The 12,226-nt window shown below is 40.5% G+C and overlaps 1 protein-coding gene across 5 annotated transcripts in view; it reads left to right on the top strand.

Moving 5' to 3' along the window:
• slc6a9 (solute carrier family 6 member 9) overlaps positions 1–12,226 on the top strand; it is a 257,010-nt gene that overhangs the window by 197,894 nt on the left and 46,890 nt on the right. For all 5 annotated transcript variants that reach the window (XM_073062905.1, XM_073062907.1, XM_073062908.1 and 2 more), the window contains one exon: positions 10,063–10,194. In XM_073062905.1, the coding sequence (XP_072919006.1) occupies positions 10,063–10,194 (132 nt within the window). The remainder of the gene's footprint in view (positions 1–10,062; positions 10,195–12,226) is intronic.

Raw genomic sequence — 12,226 nt, 5'->3', positions numbered from 1 at the left:
GCCTATCCCCTCCTTGCCTCCCCTCCCCACCCCTTGATCTTTCCTCTGATTGGTTTTCCACCCTCCCCCACCTTCTTTATAGGGCCCCTGCCCCCTCCTTCTTTAGTCCTGACGAAGGGTCTCGACCCGAAACGTTGACTGCTTCTTTCAACAGATGCTGCCCGACCTGCTGAGTTCATCCAGCTTTTTTGTATGTCTTGATTTGACCACAGCATCTGCAGTGTACTTTGTGTTTGTTATTCTCAGTAAATGTATCCTCAGATGTTTATTGTTCTCATTCTGATTCATTCTTGAGTCTCTGTGTTCTCACTTGTCACATGATCAAGCACCTAAAGTTCACAGTAAAATATTTTTAAGGTGTCTATCATTCTAGGTCTACCTAATTCTTGCATGTCTGAAATTCTCTTTATTTAGATTGAAGGGATTAAGATTCCTTTCTCTTAAAGACAAAGAGAGGGGTAACTTGATAAAAGTATGTGAAGTTATGGACATGCTGATTAGGTAGATAGGAGGATCTTATAATTTCAATGGACGAAAGTGCAATCTAGGGATCATGAATATAAAATAATCACCAGATGGAGAGTAGAAATAGAAATCTCTTTACTTGAAGAATATTAAGAACGTGCAGAATAGTTGGCACAAGTAACAGCTGGTTTTGGAAGAAAAGGGTGGATTAAGCACATCTGAGAAAGTTAAGGAAGATTATGCTGATATTGTCAGATGAAGATAGATGGGAGGAGGTTCATAGGGAATGTAAACTCTAACATGCCTAACTTCCCTTTTTGTGATTTATTTAAAATAATATTATATAAAGCAGAAAGCGGCCATTTGATCCAATCTCATGATCCACTTCATGTCTTTCCTTTTTAAAGTCTCAACAGCATAACCCTCTGTTCTCATGTTCTCGTAAAGCTTTTGTTAATAATTATAAAATGGTAATCAATATCTAAGATCATTCTAGTCTCTCTATAGCTAACACTGTATTTCTAGTAGGTGTTTGCTCCTCTTAAATGAAACCATTCCCTGTGGTAACAGGTTCCATATTCTTGCCACATGTTAGGTACAGGGCAACCTTCACTAATCCGGCACCTTTGGGACCTGCGGAGTGCCGGATTAGTGGAAATGCTGAATTACAGAAGGATTAGATTAAGCAATAGCTAACTGCCTCATCATACCTTTAAAATATCATGTAAATCAGTACAAGTTAGATAATAATGAAACAGGAGTTTCATAAATGAGTAGCAATTGAAATTTTAATAAAGTAATATTCTGTACAGGTACAGATAAAATAAAGGGTATTGTACATAAATGTACAGGAATTAACTTATACAGAACAGTTGAGTTCTACTTCTAAAGTGAGATGTTTAATATACCTTCAGGCAAAGTTGCATGTTTGAAAGTGTGGGGTTGTCAGGATCATCAACATCTTCTTCTTGAAAAATGAGTGAAGCATCAGGAACTGGTGCTGAAACTGGCACAACAGTTTCTTTAAAAACTGTTGATGTTTGTGGCAGCACATCTGGGTGAGCAGAAGCAGAAGTCGGAGAAAGGAGGTCTTCTATATGTCACGTTTCACGTGACCACCAGGCGGCCGGGGATTCAGCGCTGAGCTCTTCCCTCTTCACTCGCAGTTACTGAGGGAATCCCCTGTTAGTTTCTTTTCCTCCGCTTAGTAATAAGCTTAAATTCAGCGGGTCGCCATGTCTGATCTGAGGTCATAGGCAGAAGAGAATGGAGGGCAGTGTGCGATTGTCAGCAGGCGGGCAAGAAGGCGGACTGACCCAGCATGCACAAACTCCCCCGCCGCTGGCGGGTGAGACGGACGGGTGCTGGGTGGCCACGCCTCACACAGATGATATTAATAAATACAGGAAAACAAGCAGGAATCACCTGTCTGTGCTTACAAGAGCACCCCAACACATGAACAGATCTAGCACAACCAAAACAATGTGCAGCAGATTAGTACGGTGGCCCAGGAAATTTGAACAGTTGCGTGGAAAGTTTGAAATCAGTGCCGGATTATCGAAGGAACCAGATTACAGGTAGTCGGATTAGTGAAGGCCGACTGTAAATAATTTTTTCTGAATGTGCTGTATGAGTCATTGATGACTATTCTATTCTGATTTTGTCATCCCCTACACAGAGAAAGTGTCCACTTTATCAAGACCTTGATAAAGTAATCTTTAGCCATTGTTTCCGAGAAGAGTGAGATCATTTCTTTGTCAGCTAGTCTGACTCTGTGTTTCCAGCATAATCCTCATAAATTATCTTTGTATTCCCTCTAATGTTTACAATATGATTACCAAAATTACACAGAATATAGTTTTGTCTAACATGAGATTTAATGCATATTTTGCATAACATTCAAAATATTCCACTCAAAATAGCGAGTCATTATTGGCTTGCAGTTTTATAGCTTTATCAGCATGCTTTTAGTGTTTTTGTAGTTATTTTCTGAGATATCTCATTTTTTCTATCCCATTAAGATTATTTTCTTTAGTTTTCTTTCCTAAGTATTCTGCATCACCCTTATGATTGACACTCTTGTGCAAAAATCTCTATTCTACATGTGTTTATTAATTTCTGACCATAATTTTTCCAGTTCTACTCAGCATTGACCAATCCCTTTACCCTGATTTGGAGCTGTCTGCAAATTTAGAAATTATGTTGAATCTATAAGTTAAAAAATAAAAATTTTAAACTAATGTAGTCCCAATATTGGCTTTTATGGAAGCCCACTTTCTGCATTCTGTCACTCTAAGTTAAAACTCATTATCCTTACCCTCTGCTTTCTAAATTGATGCCAACTATTTAGCCATGCTTACTCCAGATAAGGTGACCTCATTCATTAAGTTTCTTGTGCGACACCTGATCAAAGGCCTTTTGAAAATATATTACATATATTCATGATATGAACCTTTTGAAACTGTGTTGCATATTTATATTTATAATTTTGATTGCTAGATGGTTTTATATTTCAACTTTACTAGGGATCCCATTAGTTTTCCAACCTGTGACGTTTTCAATCTCTGAATACATTCCCCTAACCTCCTTTCTTAACCATTGATATTACTCTTGCTAACAGCCTCAGGCACATTACCTTTTCCAACAAATTCTATGTAAAAGTACCTCTTCTATCTCTTTCTTAACATATTGTAAAATACACAGACGTAATCTGTATAGGCCAGGGATTTTATTCTCTTTCCGAAACACTTGTTCTCAATGTGACACATTCTCGGGTATTTGTTTCCTTGTGTAATATATTTTGTAAAATGTTGCATAGGCTATTTGAACATTTTCAGGCAGATTTTCATGTTTCTTAAATGTTTGGTGTTTTTCAGCCTTATAACTAATATTGTCAAAGTAATGGAATGGCTGGCTCTTAAGATAATTTATTTTAGGAGTTTGATACTGGTATTAGGCCATACTATTTCTCCATACTAATACGTTCACAATTAGTTGCAATTGTCAGTCCATTATTTCTGCAAGTAAATTTATGTTTGATGAAAATAATTGCCATTGGCTACAACTTTTTTATGGATGGGAAATTACTTAAAAACCTAAAGAGATAAAGGGCAAGCAGTTTACTTATTCTTCAAGAAGATGAAAAAATACTGTGGCCTTTAGTGGAAAATAATTAATTTAAAATTAATCTGAAATATATTTAACACCAATCCATCCTGAAGTATGCCTCTGTGGACTTCTACTCCCTTTCGTCTATTTCATTTCTTTCTCATGTCTTCAGTTCTACTCTTGTCTCTATTTTTCTTACGAGTGCACATATCCACTTATATATAAGCACATAGTCACTTGTAGCAGTGATAGTCACTGCCACTTGCAAATCATCTGACAGTCACTGAATCTTAATGTAATCTGAAAATGTAAACATGTTTAAATCTAATCATTGGAGAAGCTTTTCCTCTTGGGTTGACCTGACTCCTGACACTCTCATTGATGTGACTTTAACCTTGAACAAGAGGAAATCTGCAGATGCTGGAAATCCAAGCGACGCACACAAAATTCTGAAGGAACTCAGCAGGCCAGGCGGCATGTATGGCAAAAAGTGCAGTCGACATTTCGGGCCGAAACAGTTTTGGCAGGAGTGGAGAAACTAAAGCTGAGGAGTAGACTTAAAAGGTGGAGGGAGGGAAGAGAGAAACACCAAGCGATAGGTGAAACCTGGAAGGGGGAGGGGGAGGATGAAGTAAAAACATGGAATATTGATTGGTGAAAAAGACAAAAGGCCATGAAAAAAGAAAAAGGGGGAGGAGCACCAAAGGGAGGTGATGGGCGGGCAAGGAGGTGAGTGAGGGAGGGAAAAGGGGATGGGAATTGGTGAACTTGGTGGGGGGTGAGAGGCTTTGCCGAAAGTTTGAGAAATCAATGTTCATGCCATCAGGTTGGAAGCTACCCAAATGGAATATAAAGTGTTGTTCCTCCAACCAAAGTGCGGCCTCATCACAACAGTGGAGGAGGCCATGGATAGACATACCAGAACAGGAATGGGAAGTGGTATTAAAATGGGTGCCTACTGGGAGATCCCACTTATTCTGGTAGGTGCTCAGTAAAACAGTCTCTCAGTCTCCATATACTGCAGGTCACACTGGGAGCACTGACCAAGTAAAAGACCCCAACAGATTCACAGATGGAAGTGTTGCCTCACCTGGGAGGTCTGTTTAGGGCCCTGAATGGTAGTGAAGGAGGAGAAGTAGGGGCAGGTGTAGCACTTGTTCTGCTTGCAAGGATAAGCGCCAGGAGGGAAATCAATAGGGAGAGACAAATGGATAAGGGAGTCACATAGGCAACGATCCCTGTTAAAAGCAAAAACTGGGGTGGGGGGGAAGAAGTGCGTGATGGTGGGATCCCATTGGAGGTGGCAGAAGTTTCCGAGAATTATATGCTGGATGCAGAGACTGGTGGGGTGGTAGGTGAGGACAAGATGAACCTGGTAGGATGGCAGGGGGATGGGGTAAGAGCAGACGTGCGTGAAATTGAAGAGATGTATTCAAGGGCAGCATTGATCGTGAAGGAAAGGAAGCCCCTTTCTTAATAAAAGGAGGACATCTCTTTTATTTTAGAATGAAAAGCCTCATCCTGAGAGCAGATGCCATGGAGACTGAGGAATTGAGAGAAGGGAGTGGTGTTTTTACAAGTAACAGGGTGGGACGAGGTATAGTCTAAGTAGCCTTGTGAGTCCGTGGGTTTGTAATGGACATCAATGGATAAGCTGTCTCCGGAGCCAGAGACAAAGAGATCGAGAAAAGGGAGGGAGGTGTTGGAAATGGACCAGGGGAATTTGAGGGCAGGGTGGAAGTTGGAGGCAAAGTGGATGAAGTCAACGAGTTCAGCATGGGTGCAGGAAGCAGCAGCAATGCAGTCGTCGATGTGCTGCTTCCATGTGACATGTTGCATGCAAACCTATCCCCACTATGAACTTCACCTTCACCAGATGGTATCGACGGAGATTTTCAGGCAGCGGCTGACAGTGCAAATTACTGTTAATTTACACTCTCAATCACCTCAAGGCCATTTTCAGGTGACGATCTTGCTTCTGGGTCATTGAAATACATTAAAAAAAACACTGGAAATATATGTATAAAAAATTGAAAATATCATTCATTAAAAACATTGCAGTTTTTATTCAAATCAAATCAGAACATCAGAAGGCTGCAGGGTAGCCTTCTGAAAGAGTTTATGTGTCAAGAAGTACAATCCTGATGCTGAAGCATCCACCATTTAAATATTTTTGCAGGCATTCGACCTATTTAGTGAAGAAGCTGAAGGCAAATGGATCAGTCACAACATGTTGCCTTCATTCATTGTTTTTCATTTTTACAACTGAGTAGAGATTAACCAAAATATAATCTATTTCATGTTAATAAATGTCCAGTTCAGAACTGATTAAGTGATTAATTATGTGATCTATGTCAGAACTAAATAGGAGAATGCATAGAATGCCAAGGACCAAGGAACAACTTTATTCGCCATATGCATTTACAAAGTTTGTACAAGTATTAGGAATTTACTGTGTTATGTTGGCGAAACATACAACAAAATGAAACAACGAGACTCAAAAGTTACACATGAGAAAGAACGATACAAAAGTAAAGCTAGAAGGTCTGATATGGAATAAAACATAGATAAAAATAAATACCAGCATGTATTTACAATGTAAACAGCATTATAAAAAGTGGTTTAAAGTATAAATGCAGGAGATTCCGCAGATGCTGAAAATCTAGAGCAACACACACAAAACACTGGAGGAACTCAGCAACCCTAACCACAATCCGAACACTAAGGCAGCATCTATGGAAATGATCAATGTTTCAGGCTGAGAACGTTCATCAGGATTGGAAAAGAACGGAGAAGATACCAGAATAAAAAGGAGGGGAAGGAGGACAAGCTAGAGGTGATAGGTAAAGCCAGGTGGGTGGGGAAGGGGGGATGAAGTAAGAAGCTGGGAGGCATAGGTGGAAAAGGCAGAGGGCTGGAGGAAAAGGAATCTGATAGGAGAGGGGTGTAGGCCATGGGAGAAAGGGAAGGAGGAGGGCACCAGAGTTAGGTGTAAGCAGGTGAAAAGAAGAGGTAAGAGGCCAGAGTGGGGTATAGAAGAAGAGAGAATGGTGAAGGGAAAAAAGATTACCAGTAGGAGAAATCGATGTTCATGCCATCAGGTTGGAGGCTACCTGAATGGAATGAGGTGTCTTTGACTGTGATCAAAGTCACTGGAGAGACACTGAAGCCAGTGATATAGAAGTCTGGAAGTGATAATCGAAGTATTTGTCACAACAAGCAGGCATCATTCTGGAGACATTCTCAGTCTCCAGGTGATTCACTAAAATTACGATGGCATCATTTACCTCAGTACTTTAGGTCGATCATACTTCCTTTGTATTGCATATCTGCAGAGGGAGACACTCTGAATATTCAAGTACCTTTGCTGGGACACTTCCCTGGGCCTATTTCAATTTGCAAAGATGCAAATTCCTTAAACCCATAGTTGTTGCAGGTTGATTAACACAACCACATTGTCTTAACTTTTGACTCATGCATATGCAAATGTCTCTTGGTCACCTTTTTACAAACCATTTCTCTTTTTCTATGGGGGCTTTTAATTTCAGTTTGCTGCTTTTAATTTGCAATAAAAACTGAAAACTAATTGCAGGCTTCCTGAACGTATTTACAGCACATTTACAATAAGTACTGCAGACTGGTTCTTGTTTAAATTGATATTTTTTATATTCACGTAACACCAGAATACTCCTGATCAAGATGTTGCCTCGCCACTCTTGAGGGTGGCCTCATCGTGCAGCAGAGGAGGTTGTGGACTGATACATTGGAATGGGGATGTGGATAGGAATTAAAATGGTTGGCCACTAGGAAATTCTGCTTATTGCAGTTAGAGTGGAAGTGCATGGCAATGCTGTCCCCCCTCTTTACAAGGGTTCTCACATACGTAGCGGAGGATTCTTCAGGAATACTGGATACAGTAGACAATTCCAACAGATTTGCAGGTGAAGTGTTGCCTCACCTGGAAGGACTGTTTGGGGTCTTGAAAAGGAGGTGAGTGGCCAGGTGCCGTATTTCTGTCACTTGTAGGGACGCATGCCAGGAGGGAGATCAATGCAGAGAGACATAGGGACAAGGGAATCATGGAGGTAACGATCCCTGTGGAAAGTGATGAGGAGTTGGGGGTGCGGAGCAGAAGGGGGAGATGAAGATGTGTTTGGTGGCAGGATTCCATTGAGGATGGCAAAAGTTGCTGAGAATAATGTGTTGGATACAGGGCATCATGGGGTGGTAGGTGAGGACAAGAAGGACGTTATCAGTGTTAGGCAGTGGGAAGATAGGATGAGCTTGGATGCCGGGATATGCAGGCAATGGCAGCGTCAATGGTGGAGGAAGGGAAATCCCGTTCTTTGAAGGAGGAGGACATCTCTGATATCCTGGAAAGGAAAACCTCATCTTGGGAGCAGATGCGGTGGAGATGAAGGAACTGAGAAAAGGGAATATCATTTTCACAGGAGTCAAGTAGGGAATAGGTATAGTCAAGATAGGGAAGGGAACGGTAGGTTTATAACAGTTATCGGTAGACAGTTTGTCTCCAGAGATGGAGGCAGAGAGATTAAGAAAAGGGAGAGAGGCATCATTAGTAGACCAAGTGAATTTAAGGGCAGAATTTAAATTGGATGCAATGTTGGTGAAATTGACAAACTCAGCAGAGGTGCATGAAGCAGCACCAATACAGTTGGTAATGAGGTAAAGAACAAGTTGGGGTGCATTACCCGGGAAAGCATGGAACATAGACTATTCCGCATAGCCAACAAAAAAGGAAGGCGTAGCAGGGGTCTATGCAGGTGACCATGGCTACCCCTTAAATTTGGAGAAAGTGTGAGGAGCTGAAGAAGAAATTTGTGAAGGTGAGGACCAGTTTTGCCTGATGGAGGAGGATATTGGTGGAGGGGAACTGGATGAGTCTGTTGTCAAGGTTTAAAGTGTTGAAGGTGCAGTGCAATGACTGTGGTAATAATTAGAGGGGGTTGGGGCTAACTAGAATGGTTGATCATATTAACTATATACAATTTGTCAGTCTTACTGAAGAACAGTATTGTTTTGAACAATTTTGCAGTTTTTATTAGAAACCTGTTGAAACTAAAACAGCTAGTTGCAATGAAATAAATCTTGATTTTAACTAGGAAATCTAGTATCAGTCTAGTTTTCTTGTATACAGTGGTTCTTGGATTTAAAATCAATAATTAATTGGATGAACCTTATAAGGATTTACCAGTATAGCAGAACAATAGTGAATATTTGTTGTAAAGTTTAGCATGCATTACCAATTCACTGTACCACACAGTGTTGGGCAGGTAAAGCTTGAAAGCAGATAAACTTTAATAACAGGTTAGCCAACCACATTTGTTTGCATTTATATCAGCCAAGCCTTCATCTACATTTATACAAAATTGTACCTTTTCATGAAAGTTCTTAAGAAAAAATATTGGCTGAATATTAATAGATGGTTGCATTTACATACAGCAGCAACTTGTTTACACATTAATTGATTTTATAATGAATGTGTAGTGTCTCCTTTTTACACCTTATGAGGAATTTTCCTCCCAAAGTCTATTTGAAGGATTTTAAATAGGAAATCAACAACAATTTCCATCTAGTTTCCATCTAAGAACAGTATAATATTGAGAATGAGAGTTTATTTTGGATCTAGAAACAAAAAGGATTTGTAATATTTGATTCTACAACATCATCCAAGGTGTTTTGTTCATACCCAACACAGTAGCCAGGGACAAAGGATGTTCCTGGACTTGCCACTTCACATTTTAGATTGTAAAAGCATTAATCATCTCGGCTTATACTGATAGTAAGAATCACCTCCAACTCACACCGCTTACCGTGTCTGGACACATGGTTTACAGAGGAAATCTGGCACAGGGTATTGAAGACAAAGTTAAGCAGAGCCTGGAGCTCTTATGCTACCTGATCCTAGTCAGAAGTATCAGAGAATTTATGCAATAATTGGCAGTTTGAATAATACAAGATGAATATTGCACAGATCTCTTGGACAATACAGGGCATGCCTAATGGGGCACACATGGTAAATAGGCTATGGCCACTCATTCCCAGGGCCATTGGGAATAGTAGTTGGTGTCACAATGGGAGGAATGGGTTCAAAGCTCAGCAAAACATTTATATCTGTGTTATCATTTCCACCCACAAAAAAAGTGGTAAAACTGTCCAGCAGATGCTGAGATCATATTAAATTAGGCATAGTAATGTGGGACTTCTCTAAGTTGCACATCCATTTAACACTTTTTAAATGTGCAACTCCTCATCAGAAACAATAAACAACAAAACTGTGTGCTTTATTAGCAGAATGAAACATAACTAACCCAAACTATCATGTATTTATCATTGCCGTTATATAATCTGAGTAAACAGTATTCAGTTTATAGTTAAGCTTAAGCATAGTTGCTAAAGGAACTTTCCTTCAAGTTGTTCTCAGAATTTGACAGTATTGTCCGTAATCCTGGATCTTCTTTTTTAAAGGTGCTTTTATGTTTCCCTATATCATCATGCTGGTCTTCTGTGGTATTCCTCTTTTTTTTCTGGAGCTTTCCTTTGGACAGTTCACCAGTCAAGGATGTCTTGGTGTGTGGAGAGTTAACCCTATGTTCAAAGGTAAGAAAGTTCATTACCAACTGTGCCAGGTGAGTGGATAAGCAGCCCAAGAAAACTAGAGGTGGGGATGTCATTAAAATGTATATTGAGATGATATTAGCAATATTCCCAGAAAACTGTGACTGCTGCATCAGTAAGCAAAATTAAACACTGGGAGGAATTATTTTGTTGTGTGAGAAGAAGCAATGTCTGAAGTATTTTGATTTACAGTCAGTGGCTACTTTATTATTATTATTATTATTATTATTATTATTACACCTGTACACCTGCTTATTAATGTATATATCTAATCAGCCAATCATGTGGCAGAAACTCAATATTCAAGAAGTCAGACCAAACATCAGAATGGGGAAGAAACGTGATCTGAGTGACTTTGGCCGTAGCATGATTGTTGGTGCCAGTTGGGGTGGTTTGAGTATCTCAGAACCTGCTGATCTCCTGGGATTTTTACACACAACAATTTCTAGAGATTACAGAAACTGGGGCAAAAAACAAAAAAAAAACTTTGATGAGCAGCAGTTCTGTAGGTGAAAACACTTAGAAACATAGAAAATAGGTGCAGGAGTAGGCTATTCAGTATGATCATGGCTGATCATCCAACTCAGAACCCAGTACCTGCTTCTCTCCATACCCCCTGATCCCTTTAGCCACAAGGGCCATATCTAACTTCCTCTTAAATATAGCCAATGAACTGGCCTCAATTGTTTCCTGTGGCAGAGAATTCCACAGATTCACCATTCTCTTTGTGAAGTTTTTCCTCATCTCAGTCCTAAAAGGCTTCCCCTTTATCCTTAAACTGTGACCCCTCGTTCTGGACTTGCCCAACATCGGAAACAATCTTCCTGCAGCTAGCCTGTCCAATCCCTTTAGAATTTTATAGTTTCAATAAGATCCCCCCCTCAATCTTCTAAATTCTAGTGAGTATAAGCCTAGTCGATCCAGTCTTTCTTCATAGTCCTGCCATCCCAGGAATCAATCTGGTGAACCTTCTATGTACTCCCTCTATGGCAAGAATATCTTTCCTCAGATTAGGAGACCAAAACTGCACACAATACTCTAGGTGCGGTCTCACCAAGGCCTTGTACAACTGCAGTAGAACCTCCTTGCTCCTGTACTCAAATCCTTTTGTTATGAATGCCAACATACCATTTGCCTTTTTCATCGCCTGCTGTACCTGCATGCCCACCTTCAATGACTGGTGTACAATGACACCCAGGTCTTGTTGCACCTCTCCTTTTCCTAATCGGCCACCATTCAGATAATAATCTGTTTTCCTGTTCTTGCAACCAAAGTGGATAACCTCACATTTATCCACATTAAATTGCATCTGCCATGAATTTGCCCACTCACCTAACCTATCCAAGTCACCCTGCATCCTCTTGGCATCCTCCTCACAGCTAACACCGCCGCCCAGCTTCGTGTCATCCGCAAACTTGGAGATGCTGCATTTAATTCCCTCGTCTAAATCATTAATATATATTGTGAACAACTGGGGTCCCAGCACTGAGCCTTGCGGTACCCCACTAGTCACTGCCTGCCATTCTGAAAAGGTCCCGTTTACTCCCACTCTTTGCTTCCTGTCTGCCAACCAATTCTCTATCCACATCAATACGATACCCCCAATACCGTGTGCTTTAAGTTTGCACACTAATCTCCTTTATTAATGAGAATGGCCGGACTGTTTCAAGCTGACAGAAAGGCAACAATAACTCAAATAACTACATGTTACAACCGTGGTGTGTGCAGAAGAGCATCTCTGAATGTACAACATTTCGAACCTTGAAGTGGATGGGCTACAGCAGCAGAAGACCATGAACGTACACTCAGTGGCCACTTTATTAGGTGCAGAAAGACTTAATAAAGTTGCCATTGAGTGTAGATAATTGCAAGCCCCTGCTTAGGAAACCCCTTAAGATTGAGGATGACATGCCTCCACTCCATATTCAGGTTCTGAGGAGGCTGACGGGATCCACGAACTCTGCTCACAGGTGGGGCAAGAGTTGAAGATGCACAGGGTCTATTATGTGAGGGA

Source organism: Hemitrygon akajei, chromosome 12 (assembly GCF_048418815.1).
Source record: "Hemitrygon akajei chromosome 12, sHemAka1.3, whole genome shotgun sequence".
Lineage (NCBI taxonomy): Eukaryota > Metazoa > Chordata > Chondrichthyes > Myliobatiformes > Dasyatidae > Hemitrygon > Hemitrygon akajei.
This window is presented reverse-complemented; position numbering and strand designations above follow the sequence as displayed.